Raw genomic sequence first — 15,610 nt, 5'->3', positions numbered from 1 at the left:
AATAATGAATATGGAAATAAAAATTCACATTAAGGCCTTTAGGGGAAGGAAGACCAGTCCGGGAGAAGAATATCAAACTATTTTTAAAAACCTAGGAATTTTCCATCAGTATGTGGTAAACACAGGATAAACCAACAGCTACATGGTTTAACAATGCTATTTAAAGAACTGGCACCTGCTTTCTAAGTCTTCAGTTTATAAAACAAGAGCTGCCATCAGTGCCAAACAAGTCAACTTGCGCTCACAGAAGTAATGAACAAAAATCTGAGTTAAGGAGTGACACTTGGGAAGGAGAGATGCAGGTTTTAAATGGGGAAAAACTGATATTATCAGAATGATCTTACTACAAACTCAAATGTACAACTTACTAGTTCTGTGACCACGAGCAAGTCCCTTGAACCCTATCTGAACTTTGTTTTCCACTTCTGCAAAAAAGACTACTATATCTGCTCTATCTCACAGTGGCATTACTGAGATCACATCACATAAAGAAGATGAAGGCACTGGAAAAATATTTGTGTAAATTCTTATCTCAATACTATTCTGGAATTTAGGAAAGATGTTTTTAAGCTCTTGCTCATATTCCCTTCATTACAGGATTCCTTACATCGTAATTCTGTTCTATTACCTAATCCTTGCCACTGTGATTAAACAACTGCCTGTTACTCTCCAACAAGACCAGACTGTGGGTTCCCAGAAGGCAGGGCTCATGTATTATTCAATTTGGTATTCCCCTAAAACCTACCTAGCCTAGCACATAGCAGACGTGATAAACTGAACTCAATTTAATACAAAGAGATATACTATATACTTTACAATATTTATAATATTATAAACAGTATAATGTACTTCCTATTTCCCCTCAATCGTTTTAATGTTTCTTTAAAATCTGAAGATAATTTTTAAAGCCTAGCAACATAATTAAGTAGCAATTTAAAAGTCAAGACTTTAAAATTCATGCCCACTGATCACATAAATTTCAGTTAATGTTACCTACTATTACGATAATAAAACACATAGAAATCTCACCTCTTTATGATCTTCTACGACTGTTAAGATAGTATCAATGGTGTGTAAAATTCCCATAGCCATTACCGTTTTGTCTTCAACTTCTTCATATTCATCACTTTGAAGAACTTTGCCAAATATCTCAGCCTATGAAAATAACATTAAAATATTCAACAATTAGCACTGTTATACCCCCCTATTATAAAAGTTAGCAAAAGGGCACGGTCACATATGTAAATGTCAGCATTGCTCAAACTTTAAATTCTGCCCTTTGCTGACTGAATCATTTATTTTCTTATAATGACAGAACCTGTCATGTTTTAAATATAGCCATTTTTCCTCATCTAGTCACTAGAGTGGAATATATATTAGCTATTATAACCAGAGAGCTAATATTTAACTTCCGGTTGTCATTAAACAAATAAAATCAAAATCTAGGAAAACTGAAATCAAGTAACACTAAAAAGAAAAATGTGATAGAAAGTTTAGAAAGTCAAGATATCACCTAGAAAAATGAAACAACAGACATGGAAAATACCAGAAAAAACATAAGGAAATTACAGACTCTATATCAGGAAATATAGAACAGAAAAAAAAAATAGCAGGGAGAAATTTATCAAAGAAGCAATACAAGAAATTGTCCCAAACTGAAGGAAATGGGTTTCCAGATTCAAAGCCCAGAAAGTAAAAATTTAGAAGGCTCACATGAAGGCACATCATTATGATATCTCAGAATACTGTAGGTGAAAAGAGATTATCCTAAATGTTATTAGATGTAAGCCTATTAACTAGAAATATCAGAATTATTACCGCAAACATTTTTGTATTAATATTTCAGTTACAGTCACGTGTCACTTAATGACAGGCATACATTTTGAGAAACGCTTCATTAGGCAATTTCGTCCTGTGCGATCATCATAGAGTGCACTTGCACAAATCTACGCAGCATAGCCTACTACACGCCTAGGCTACAAAGCTGTACGGCATGTTACTGTACTGAATACTGTAGGCAACTATATTTGTGTATCTAAACATATCAAAACATAGAAAAGGTATAGTAAAGATATGGTATTATAATCTTATGGGAACATCATCGTATATGCAGTCTGTCCTTGACCAAAACATCATTATGCAGCACACGACTGTACGAATGAAACTGAATTCCAAATTCTGGAGTTTAATTTACTTAGATTACTCAAGGCTTCTATACCAAATGAACAGAAAACTTTGCCCAGTCTTACCAAGTGCTGGGTCATATCAACAGCAATTGATGCTACCTCTTGACTGTATTCACATATCATCTTCTGGATCACATTAGTAACATCATCATTTTCTGTCTCTCTAACAATGTGCAACAGCTCCTGCATAATAGGCCTCACGTGCGGCTTCATATATTCCTTAGCTATTGCAATAAAACAAACAAAATTAGTAAAAATTAGCCACTCACAGATGGTGAAAGGAATCAACTAGGTCACAAAGTAAAGTGACACAGGACAATACCTAGATAAGGTTTTAGATACACACTTGCTTTATGGTGAATAAATTGCAAAGCCATACCAAAATAATACTCACCAATACATCAATTTTCCCATGAGTAACATAAGGATAAGCAGTTCTGCTCAGGAAAAAAACTATCTTGCCCAAAATGTCATAGCCCCCACTAAGAAATTCTAAATATACATATGCTCTGTCATCAGCTTGACTTGGAGAGCAGGAATGTTACATCCATCCTGATGACAAGTTTAAAAAATCATGCACATAGAGAGACTATGCCCAATAGTGATGGAGACCACCCATGCCCCAACCCTTCTCTACCTACCCTCCCTCCCCACATATGCTTGTATGATATTCATTCCTCCCACTGAAACATTGTTGAATAAAGGTAAAGTAGTTTTATGTTCTTCATAAAGCTGAATTTACTTCCAAAGGTTTATTGAACTTTGAACAGAACACTGTGAAAACAAATGAGATACCTGTGTTCTCACTCACTAGAATCCTACTTGCTACTCTCAGAACTAGGAGAATCATAGAACCCTAGAATTGAAAGGAATCTTGAAGCCATCATCTAGTCCAATATCTCTAAATTTAAATATGTAGAAACCTAAGCCTTGACGGACCATGTGCCTCACCCAGGTTTACATGGCAAGTTAGGATCCCAGGCCCCAATTCCCAGTCCACCCTAGTGCTCAACAATTATGAAGGTGTTCCCTAATCTAAAATTTTTCTGGAAACCATAATCAGTAGGAACTCCTAAAAAGGGCAAGAATAAACCCCTATAAAATTCTCAGGGGGCAAAAGCTCAGAATTCCAAATCCTGAACCCTCGGACTTAGAGAATCAAAATTATTCGAGAAGACTATCTCAAAAAAATTAATTTAAAAAACTTCTAGAAGGTATTCAGCTTTACCTTGTATCTGATTAGAAATCAGGGACTGAAGGGCAAGGGCAGCTTCAACTTTGACAGGCATCTCCTTATCTTCGATCAGGCTCTTCTTCGCTAATTCAACTGCATTTCTTAAGTTAAGTTCATTATGAAACTTCAAAGAACTAAATGCATGAAGTACCCAGCAGGACTATAAAAAAGAAAGTAAATAGAGAGCTATTAGGAGTATGGCATTCTGTGATAATGTCACACATCTAAGAACTTAGTAAAAATATTACTAATTCTACCAAGAAATGCTCATTTGCTTTTGGAGGGTGATATGTTGGCCTTAGTTTCTAACTTCTGGATTTCCCACTCTTTTTATAAGAAAGGTAGTTACATTACTTCTAAATGACCCATATGCAATCACATTTTTCACAGGAAAGAAAAAAATAAGTCAAATGTAAATATTCCTGAAACACAATCCCATTTATGCTTTTAATAAATATTATAATTCATAACAAATTTGTTATATGTAAAAGCAACTCCTAATCAGTCCTTCAAATTCATTTGCTGGCCTTCACATTGAGGTGAAACATTATTTTCCCTTATACTAACTGGCTTAGCAAACTTCCTTTTTATACTCACAGAAGGAACCAAGAATTTTAAACCTTTTATAGATTATCAAATTTTAAACTATTAGACCACAGAATCATTATTACTTTATTTTATACTCTATGTGCACAAAACACAATCAACAGAAATTTGAATTACTGAAGATTTTTGGAAGAGAATTACAATTCACACAACTTCTCAAAGGTAAGAGCCCAACTATAAAAATGTTCATGTACCTTTAGCATCCCTAGTCTACAACTGCCCAAATTTTTCTCTAGTGACTAGTATGTTTTTAAAATGCTTTCTGGTGTACAAGGCATTATTAATATATGTTGTTTTTAGCAAGAGTTTTTGTGTTGATATTTTTATAAAGACAAATACTAGGCCCTTGAATCAAAGTTCTATTTGCTCTTCATTAAAAATGTATCAATTGTAGAAAGAATACATACACACAAGTTTACATGGAATATTATTTTCTCCATATTACTAAGGCAAATCTACCTAATATACCAGAAAACAAATTCAACTTTTTAGCCAAACTAGAATTTCATACCATTTTAGACACTGAAAATGAATCTATTTATGAATTTACATTGTAGCATTGCTCTCAAATCACCTTCTCACTGTCTGTTTCACATATGCAGCAAGTAATATTCGGTTGACAAATGAAATCAGCTGGAGTTAAAAATCCACAAAAACCCCTTTCTTTACTACTTTGTTCTTTACTCAGCTGATGTGACCATAACAGACATTCTAATTGACTCCATTTCATCTCAATATGTGGAAAAAGGCCAAGTTATCCAAAAACATTTATTTCAATAATTATCTTACAGGTAAAGATTTAAGACACGACAGAAATATGGAAAACTTACTCTTGCTCGAAGATATCCTAGGTTAGACAGTAATAATGGAAATACATGATTCTGTAGAAACAACTCCATTTGGTCCTTGAATAGACTCTTCTGTTAGGAAACAGAAATTAAATTTCAACTTATCAATGTCTTTTTCATATGTAAGAATTATGTTATAATAAAGTTCATTATGACTTGCATTTAATATACCTCTATTTATAATTTTGTAAAATCATTTAACCCACATATTGCACATTTTAAAACAAGACAGAAATAGTACCTTAGATCAATTTGATATTGATTTTTATAGAAATAAAGAAACAAGTCCTTTCGTGTCCTTTTTTATACAGCAACAGTTTCATACTGAGAAACTAAAAAAGTCAAATTTTCTTTTTAAATAAATAGGTGACAGAAAGGATATTTACAACCAACTCGATTATCCAGAAGGAGTCACCAGTTTTAAATTATTAATACCCATAACTTTCATATTCTTCCATTTGCCTGTGCTTCACAGTTTTAGTAAATAAATTAAATTTTAATTATCTTAACCTTTAATAAAATCTCAGCTAGGGAACCAATCACATGCAGGGCTCCATCTTTCTTCCTAGGGTCAAAGTTTGGGTCTGTTAGGATTTGATAACAGAATGCCATCATTTTTGGCAACACCTAAAAAAATAAAAGAATCCATTTTAGCCTACATGAATTTTCATTGCCTTACTAAATATGATACACAAATTTTCAAAACTACAGCCATTTTATTGTGCTTTATCAAGCAACTATAAGCTCAATAAGAAAGGTACAATTTATTAAGAAAAGAAAACAACCAATGATACATAACCCTTTTCCCTTACTAGGACAGAAAAATATTCTTAAAGTGATAAGTTATAACTAGTAACAATATAATTTTTCAAATATTATGGGTATATTAGAGTTTCAAATCAACACAGGCCACTTTTTAGTTTTTAATTTAAAAAGAATAACTACCTCTTTTCTTTTTTTTGCAGCAGTATATAATAGAGTCTGGGCTGCTGTGGTGGGAGAAGCATAATCTTCAAAAATATCTAAGATTTTAAAAAGTTAAATCATGTTAGTGAAAATACAATCACTTATTACAGATTTTAAACCTGACTGATCACTATTCCAAACCAAGAAATAAAACAGTCCACATATGACATTGTTTTACAGCATTAAAAATCTAAGGATTTATCACCAGTGCTCTCATGCACAATATTTATCAAACTCTATATGTTGTCCTTTCAAACAATCATATCTTTTTAAAAAGCATACTAGAGATATCTATTTTGCTGAGGATAGGAAAAGTGCTTTATCTCTATGAAAAAACAACAAAAATTTATTCAGTGCTTACTATGTGCCAGGTACTATTCTAGACTCTGGGGATACAAAGATCAGCAAAAAAGGTTCTCATGGAGCTTACATGGTGAGAGAAAAAAGTAAACAAATTATACACACACACACACACACACACACACAATAGGTTAAGAACAAATGTAAAACAGGGTAAGGAGACAGAGTGACAGAGTATGGGAGTGCTAGTTTAAATAGGATGTCAAGGAAACCCTCTCCAACTCTCTGTTAAAGTAACACTTAAGCAGAAATTGAATGAAATGAGGGAGAAAGCTATCCATGGATAAAGCACTCCAAGCAGAGGAAATAGCAAGCCTAAAAGCCTTGAGGGATTGCTAGGACAGTGCTTGGCTCTGTCAATAGATGGGCTCAGCAAGTATTCTTATCACTTAATATTGTAAAAGTTCTCACAAATTTCAGAATAGGCAGTTTTATATAAGAAACTGAAACTGAAAATTTGAGAAGTATCTGATATGTCCTTGTTTAAATATAAAAAATAAAACCAAATCTAAGTCTGCCTCAAAATATATAACTAACTTTTGAGTACTATTAAATATCTAGTATTCTATGCTAAGCAGTTCATGTGTATTATCCCATTTGGTCCTCCCAGCACTACTATCATTACCCATTTTATTGCATCTTAGAGAGGTTAAACAGCTGCGTACAGTCACACAACAGGTAAGCAACCAAGCCAACATTCACACCCAGGCTGTCCTAACATCAAAACCTAAGCTCCTTTTAGTTTTCACTAAATCTAAAAGCATTATTATTAAGGGAAATGGGGAGATGTTGGTTAAAGGGTACAACAAAAAGAAAAATAATAAAAACATTTTTAATGTCAATAAATTTAGATAGAAATGGTTTGTTCACATAAATAATTGCAAGTGACAAAAATAAAATACAGTAATTGTTCTTCCTTATAGTTACCCAAAAGTAAAATACACATTAAAATATTTAATAAACATAATCAAAGCCACTGTATTCTAGTCCACAGAAGGAAATTATTTTTAAAAAAGCATACCACTTCTGCTAATCTTGAATTATCCATATTCTCTTCTAAACAATCAATAAAATGTAAATTCCCACTGTTAATCAACACACACACAGCTCTTGCTATATTTTCTAAAAACTGAGATACTTATTCATATCAGATTTGAAGAATACATGAAATAATGGTAGCTTTCTGAAAGCCAAACAAATATCACGTACATTATAAAAACACATAGGTACTACAGAAAAGGTAAACGCTAAAAGAATGCCTTAAAGAAAATAAAGATTGGCTAATCTGCTCTGTCAAAGCAAACTAGGAAAACAAGGGCATAAGAAAGGGGAAATAATAAATTATGCATATGAGTAATGATTTTCAAAAGACAAAGGTAGAATGGAGAAATAAAGCACATGGGAAATGTTGCTTCTCATTCATTTGCTTTTCTTATACTTTTGTCTCCAAAAGAGGCACCTCCTCACTTACTGAATCAAATAATACAAAACAGAAAGCACTGTAAAAACATTGCCCGATAATCTAGCATCCATACCAGTAGGTTTAGCTCAGGCAGCTAGAGACACTTAGCTCAACAAGGGGAAAGCACTGCACTGTCACACACAGCACCTTTAGCATGCCTTAGTTTTAGCAATTACTTATTTCAACGTTTATACTAGGGGCCAAACAATAGTAGAGGGTTGCAGAGGTGTAGAGGGATAAAGAATACAAAATAAAGCAAATAAATAAAATAAAATTCCTGCCCTCAGAAAGCTTCTAAGTTGTAGGAGAGAGAGAAGTACTAAAACTAACATTTTCCTGTGTTAAGTGCTTGAGCGTTCCATGAAAAGAAGAATAAAAACTGGGGATGCAAGGGAATGACTCAGGCAACCTGCGCAGTTCAACAGCTTCCAGAAGATCCAGACTATTAATAAAAGAACTGGGCCACACACAGTGGGAGCACTGTAGGTAATTTCATTCCCTTGTGGAATAGTTAGTCCCTGGGATAAGGAGGCAAACCAAATTGGAGTGCTCCTAAAACATGCAGAAATTCGAAGGATCTCCCAGAGTGAGAACAACCCAATCTATAAACAGATACTCCAAAGGGCACAGACAGGGTCCTGCAGGTCAGCATCTCAACAGCATAGCTAACAGATGGCTCTGTGAGTGCTCAGGCACACATGAGAGAGATGAATAGGTGGCTTCTCATCTCCTACACCCAAAGGCCTCAAGTTCTCTGGTTCAAAAGAACAAACTCTCAGTTTTCACAGTTGATTGTGCAAAGTTGAACTTTGGGGATTTAATAAAGTAATAAAATCTACTTAAAAATATAAATTTAGTTATATTACTTTATATATCCAGGAAGTGATGAACAATAAAACCATCCCAATTACCAAATTTCATCCTTATATACTCATATGGATCTTCTTGCCACAGCTCTTCATCCTCATCTTTATAACACATCACAGAAAAAATCACATCTTCAGATATATTCTGAGAAAAAAAAAAAAACCAACAAATGGGTATAAGCTATTCAAATTTCAGGAATACCAATAATGTATTTATTGACAGCCTTTATGATGTTAGTTTTCTAAACTGTTATATTAATCTTTCTTTTAAGCATGCATTCCCTAAGGTGAAAGCAGGAAAGCAAGAGCCCCTGAGAAGGGGTTGAGGTTGAAGAGTTAAACATAAGATTGCTTTTAAACAAGTGATTAAAGGAGAAAGAGACAAATGTACATGCTATTCTTTGAAGCAACAACAGGGATAATAGAGTTTCATTAACAAATCAATATTAAAAATACTTTGATTCTTTAAGGAAGGAAAATGTCAAGTCAAGGTTATTTAACTATTATATTTCTTATTTTGAAATTTTTCAACATTTTCATTTTGGTCCTAAATGGAAATGTATTAACTACATTAAAGTTTTCTTCTTCCATTTTCAAAAAACCAATTTCCTAACTCTATAAATGTGCATTTCAATGGGAAAAAAAATTCCATCTTCTAGCCTCTCTGTACATTGCTGCTAATGCTTTATTAAGCCCTTTTGTTCTTTAACAACTACTTATGTAAAAACAGGATCATCTCTTACCATTTATTCCACATTAAATAAGTGTTAGAGAAAAAAATTCAGCCTAAGGATCAGTTTTCTTATTCCTACTTTACAGCCATGTAAAAACAAGGCCAAAAGTATCAAGTAGAGAAGAAACACTATCACCACTCACCCTTACTTTACAGGAACACAGTAAATAAAATGAAATTAGTATCTTTCTTAGTTGCAAAGAAATTATCACTATTTGATCAAAGTGATTAGGCAAACAGCTATTAAGATATACACATAAGGAAAAGATACTATATTGGTAAGACCTGTAATAAAGTAACATGAAACAAATTCTATCCTGGACACCAAAGGCAAAGTGAAAGAATTTAATTTTCTTTTCAGACTCCATTTACAGAATTTAAGAACTCATGGTCTGAGGGAGGATGGGATTCAGTTCCTAAAGTTTTTGAATTACCCAAAGTTATCTGTATGCAAATAAGAATTCACTTATTAATGGACCATAATTTTCCATTCTCATTTGTTCTTTAATCAAATAACAATGCTGAATTCTACTTTAGGTAAACGATTAAAAAACAGAAAACTTTAACTTCTGCTCTAGAACTTAACAGATCCAAAAAAAGAAACCAAAACCTTTCTTGCTCATACCTACGAAAGAAAATGGTCACAAATAAAGCTTCATTTCCTGCAAAATAACACTACCTTAGTAGATCCCTGGTAACAATTTTCAAAACACTTTTACACTAAATACCTCATTTGATCCTAGAAACCTTTAGATAAGGATAGAAAAACATTATCTGCCTTAATGGAGGAGAAACTGAAGCTAAATGAGATTTCAAACAAAATCACCTGAATCCAAGTCTTCCAACGCATAAAACTTGAAGGTCTCACTCTTCTCAAATGCTTAAATTTCCAAGCCCCTCATATCAGATACAAGACTGTATCCATTAGAAATTATTAATGGAAATAAAAAGATTAAGCTATAAAGGATTAGTAACACTTACTTTGTCTAGTTAATTAGGAAAATCTAATTTAACCAGAGAGTAACTTTGGAGAACTGCCCTCTAACACTGACCTGTATGTGAGGCTTCATCTGCTTCCAGGTGACAGAATGAACAATCCCTTGGTTGAGATAATTGAATGCTTGCTGGAGAACACGAGGGGCTACATATTCTTTCTGTCTATATTGATCTAAAATGTTCAGCAAAACCTATAGGAAAACAGAGACAATATAGAAGAACATAAACAATTTTAAGGTTAAAAGGGAGTGGAGGCATTTTTGGCATCACATAAAATCCAGGATCCAGAGATGAAAGTTAACAGATTTTGGGGAAATCAATATTTGTGAGAGAGTTTATATGGGTAGTTTTAGTTATTAGATAGGTCCATGTTATATTGAACTAAAGGGTGTTTGACTATAACTTCCAGGCATTTGTCCTACTTTTCACCTGTAGAATTACTCAGAATAAGTCTAAGCTCTAGCTCTTCAAATAAGAATCTTGTTTTTATAAAAAAAAAAAAATATTTGACTAAGTAAACATTTAAAATTTCCATACAGCAAGAGGCAGCTCAAAGAGTTTTTGTTATTTGATAAAGGCTCTTTCAAAATTAGGAGAGAAAAGTTATTCAAAAAATAGTACTGGCACAGCTCATTAGCCCTCTGAAAAAAATTAAATTAGCTCCCTAACTAAACTTCATACCAAAATAAACTCCAGATGGGGAAATATTTCAACAACAACAACAAAAAATGAAAGCATAGAATTCCTAGAATAAAATGTGGGAAAATTTTATTTTATAATCTCAGACCACAGAAAGTCTTTATAAACATAACACAAAACTGAGAAGTTACTTTTTAAAACACTGATTTAAAAAATTGTTTATAAGAAAGGAACCACGCCAGAGCAGCTGTGACTGCAATGCAAGCTAACAGTGGGTGATACTGAGCACGGTTTTTTTCTGATACACCTGTGGCTCATACAAAGCAGGAGTGATGGGAGATGAGAGAACAATGGAGGAGAGAAAAGCTCTTGATAATAAACTGTTTTTATATATCAGGAATACATACCTTAAATAACCATGGTACAAACAGTTTATGATATGAATGAAAAGGCATGAGATTTTAAAATATGTCTGTATACACATATATACACACCCAAACACGCTTTATGATACTAGAAAAATTCTACTGAACACATTTCAAGTGGACATCAACTTTAACATGCTCAACAGAGTTTAATAGCAGTGGGAAGAGCAGAAGATAGCTAACCAGCTTCCTGATTTTCCTGGTATCCATGGTGAATGGCTAAACAGATAATTTTACTCATTATTCACCAATTTTCTCTGCAGGTAAGAAAATTATACTATAGCTTTCCTAAATTGTCACATGGTACTCTTTAGAAAGCATTCTACTAGACAAAATGAAAATCCATAAAAGGAAGTATCTCATCTTAAGACAACAAATTCACAGTACTTAGCTTTATACTGCTGACAATAAAGATGTAGAAAAATCCAGAAACACCCTCTATCTCACTAAAGCCTTTGTCCATGTCTGGTTAATCTTTGCTACCTCAATAGGGTCCCAGCACAGCCAGTGGTAATTATTAAATTTTCTTTGTTGAAATATAAACAAAAATATCCTGATCAACCAATCTTCATAGCTCACTTGTCCTTTGTAGTTTTAAAAGTTTTTAAATATTAATATCAACTTGGATTGTTTTTCAAGAACTCCTAATTTTTCACTGTATAGAATTGTTCCCAAACTTCCATAGAAATATATAAGTTCTCAGCTGAGAGTCTTTACATTTAAGCAACTTCTCTTGAAATAGATCAATTTGTATTACTTACATCCTCTAATATAAAAGCTTAACACAAAGAGGTGGAGCCCAAAGAAATAAAGATTAAGAAACCCATAAGAGGTCAGAGAGCGCTGATAGAAGAACCCAATCTAATACTGGTGACAGCTACACCAGTATCAACAAACTTGAAAGCTTTGAGTTCAAATTCTAGGAGTCTGAAAGTGCAGTTCTTGTGGTGGCTGCCCTAGGACATTTGGTTCTAAAACTAATTGAACTGTATTAGATTCCCAGAGCTGCCATTTTATCCTCCATAAAGATGCAATGAATTAATGTTTGTAATCTACTTTTAAACGGATAGAAATGACTTAACTACTTTCAGTAGTAATAGTCCTTCTACTTAAAAAGCATAAGATTATTACCTGTTGAATTCCCACGGCATAGGTTTTCAAAAAGAATTCAGAAAATTCAAAGTATTCTTTTGTGACATTTCCTGGGCTTCCATATCTTCAAATACAAAGAGAAAATGTTTAAATACTGTGAATTTAAAAAACAAAGCATGCTTCCTTGTTTAAATACAGTCTCTAGTTGAAAGATGTAGTCTAATGAGACAGAAAACACTTTACCCTTTGTGCACAAGCCACTAAATGAAATCATGATAAGCTGTACTCAGACTCTGAGCCTAAGTTTCAGACAGAAACATTCACCTACTAAACCAAGAGCTCCTAAAGGGCAAATATTAGAAATAAAAATGTTATGATCGGGCCGGGCGCGGTGGCTCACGCCTGTAATCCTAGCACTCTGGGAGGCCGAGGCGGGCGGATTGTTTGAGCTCAGGAGTTCAAGACCAGCCTGACCAAGAGCGAGACCCCGTCTCTACTATAAATAGAAAGAAATTAATCGGACAACTAAAAATATATAGAAAAAATTAGCCGGGCATGGTGGCTCATGCCTGTAGTCCCAGCTACTCGGGAGGCTGAGGCAGAAGGATCACTTGAGCCCAGGAGTGTGAGGTTTCTGTGAGCTAGGATGACGCCACGGCACTCACTCCAGCCCAGGCAAAAGAGTGAGACTCTGTCTCAAAAAAAATGTTATGATCGACATACAACAGATTTTTTTTAATAAATGCTTTTATAATTGAATTTGACTTTCTTATGGAGCTGAGTGGCCATGCACCTTCTTACATAATTCCTGGATATTTCCAATGGGCTGAACAATGTTATTTTTCGTGTTTCTTACAAAAGAATAGAAAAGACCCAGAGAAGGCTGCTTACTTTGTTATGATCTCAAAGTGAATGACAATTAGGCCTACTTTAAACAGACTGTAACTCTTTTCTCTCTGTGGCTTTAAAGACAAATAATCATATACTGTAGAGCATCGAGAGAACTAACCAATTTTATTATATCCAATACTGAGATAATGACTGTAAGATTATAAATGTAATAAACAGAGAATTACCGTTCAAAGAGACGAGCTACAATATGCAGCGCCCACTTCTTACACTTCCACCATACCAGTTCTGGTCTGTCATCCTCATCAATTTGCAGAGTCTCCTAACAGGACAAAATCACCCAGATTAAATTTCTGGAAAGGATTTATGTGAATAACAAAGACACAATAAATCTTAGGATAGGTCAAGTCATTAAATGTGAAGTTAGATTGCTATACAAATGCAAATTCTTAATTTACAGATTGCTAGGTAGGAATTAAATAAGCAAAGCAAATTTCAGCTAACCAATGTTGTTGTTCACATCTATCTCCCATCTTCAAAAGGCCCAAATAAAGTAGAAGAGAAAATACAAAATATGAAGGGCCCTTGAGGAAACTCTGAGATGACAAAAAGTTTCTATCTACATTTTGATCTCAGTGATGTTAAGCCAAGTATATGCTTGTCGAAATTCACTGAACTGTTAACTAAGTTCTGTGCATTTATGTATGTAAACTAAACCTCAATATACTTGGTTTCAAGATACAGACAACAGAAATAACACTATACATTTTATGACATGCTAACATCGTAAAATATACAAGAATTTGATAAATGAAAAGTAATATATCATTCCTACAGATCAAAATGAGATACCATCCTTTACCTATCAAACAAACAAATTTAGAATTAAGTGTGAACTCATAATAGGCATTCCCAGTCACTGATTATTAAAGTATAAACCAGGACACCCTTTCTGGAGAACACTTGCAAGCTCTGTCACAAGTCTTAAATACTTCTAGGAGTCTATCTAAAAAGAAGTCATGTATGTGCACAAAAATTTAACTACATTCTTATACTATAATTTAAAACACTAAAAAATTACAACCTAAACATCCAGCAAATGAAACATCTGACAAAAAGACACAGTATAAAAAATGTTTATAATCACAAAAAAATTAAAAATGTTTATAATAAATTTTAAGTGGGGAAATGAATTTCAAAATAGTAAACATACTATTTTATAAATAAAATGTGGCTGTATATAGAATGTAGAAGGAAAAAAGACTAGAGGACTATCAAGTTTTAAAAAGGGTTTGTGCCATTTTTAGTGGGATTAAATAATTATTTTATTATTTTTGTTTATCTGAGCTTTCTAAAAATGAACATGTATTATGAATTATTTATTTTGTTACAGTAATTTTTTTCCACATAGCAGGCTGGGATAATGAATCAGTCTACCATTAGTATTCCAAACCCAAGTTTCCCCAATTTTTCTTAGGAACAGAGCTTTTTCTTACAGGAGGAACAGTCCTGTCTATGATAGTTCGGAAGATCTCCATCCATGTTGTCATAGTTTGGTTATTCACCAGCTGAAGAGGCAATGCGTACTGCAAGATGGAAGAACAACATAAACAATTCCTCTTTTCCAAGAAAAATAAGCAATTTTATCTATATTGGAAAGTTAAAATAAGAAACAGCTAACATTTGAGCATGAAAATAGCAATTTCACACGGTTCAACCTAAAATTTAACGTAAAATAGATCCATAAGCATATATAAGAATTTTTTAAATTTAGAAGACTACATGCCATGAGTCATTCCTCCGAGCTACTTTTTAAAATGAAAAAAAAAAAAATTAATACCATTAAGGTCTCATTTATTCAGCATGAGATTCTAGGTTACATAATTTTTACAATTTACCCCTTTGAATGTCAAACTTTCAATTTTAACTACCTTATTGAAAATCTTTATCTCATTAAACACTCATGAAATATTTTTTCAATTACTTTCCTCTAAACTGTGGCATGAAAACCAGAGCCACTCTGTATTACACAGGTTTGTGTTTCCCCTGCTACACTGTGAGCTACAGAAGAGGGGGTACATTGCCTCTGCATTCATTCATTCCAAGACACGATTCATGCTAAAGACATAATGACAAGTAAGAGAGACAACACCTTTGCCCTCCCAAAGCTTACATTCTAGTTGGGGGGAGGGGGGGAAAGTCATGCACCACATTTCACGCAACAATGGACCACATATATGACAGTGGCCCCATGAGATTACAACATAGCTGAAAAATTCTTATCACCTAGTGACATTATAGCCATCATAATGTCATAGCACAACACATTACTCACGTGTTTGTGGTGA

General features: G+C 33.5%; 1 protein-coding gene across 1 annotated transcript in view; it reads right to left on the bottom strand.

Moving 5' to 3' along the window:
- The window catches only part of IPO8 (importin 8), a 71,494-nt gene that overhangs the window by 28,327 nt on the left and 27,557 nt on the right, over positions 1–15,610 (bottom strand). Inside the window, exons 6-16 of the mRNA XM_012641020.1 lie at positions 14,759–14,848; positions 13,490–13,584; positions 12,453–12,537; positions 10,314–10,448; positions 8,574–8,673; positions 5,820–5,896; positions 5,385–5,501; positions 4,857–4,946; positions 3,415–3,580; positions 2,250–2,410; positions 1,030–1,155 (exon numbers count right to left, since the gene is read on the bottom strand). Of these exons, the coding sequence (XP_012496474.1) occupies positions 1,030–1,155; positions 2,250–2,410; positions 3,415–3,580; positions 4,857–4,946; positions 5,385–5,501; positions 5,820–5,896; positions 8,574–8,673; positions 10,314–10,448; positions 12,453–12,537; positions 13,490–13,584; positions 14,759–14,848 (1,242 nt within the window). The remainder of the gene's footprint in view (positions 1–1,029; positions 1,156–2,249; positions 2,411–3,414; positions 3,581–4,856; positions 4,947–5,384; positions 5,502–5,819; positions 5,897–8,573; positions 8,674–10,313; positions 10,449–12,452; positions 12,538–13,489; positions 13,585–14,758; positions 14,849–15,610) is intronic.

The sequence above is a fragment of the Propithecus coquereli genome, unplaced genomic scaffold (genome assembly GCF_000956105.1).
Source record: "Propithecus coquereli isolate 6110/MARCELLA unplaced genomic scaffold, Pcoq_1.0 Scaffold16, whole genome shotgun sequence".
Lineage (NCBI taxonomy): Eukaryota > Metazoa > Chordata > Mammalia > Primates > Indriidae > Propithecus > Propithecus coquereli.
This window is presented reverse-complemented; position numbering and strand designations above follow the sequence as displayed.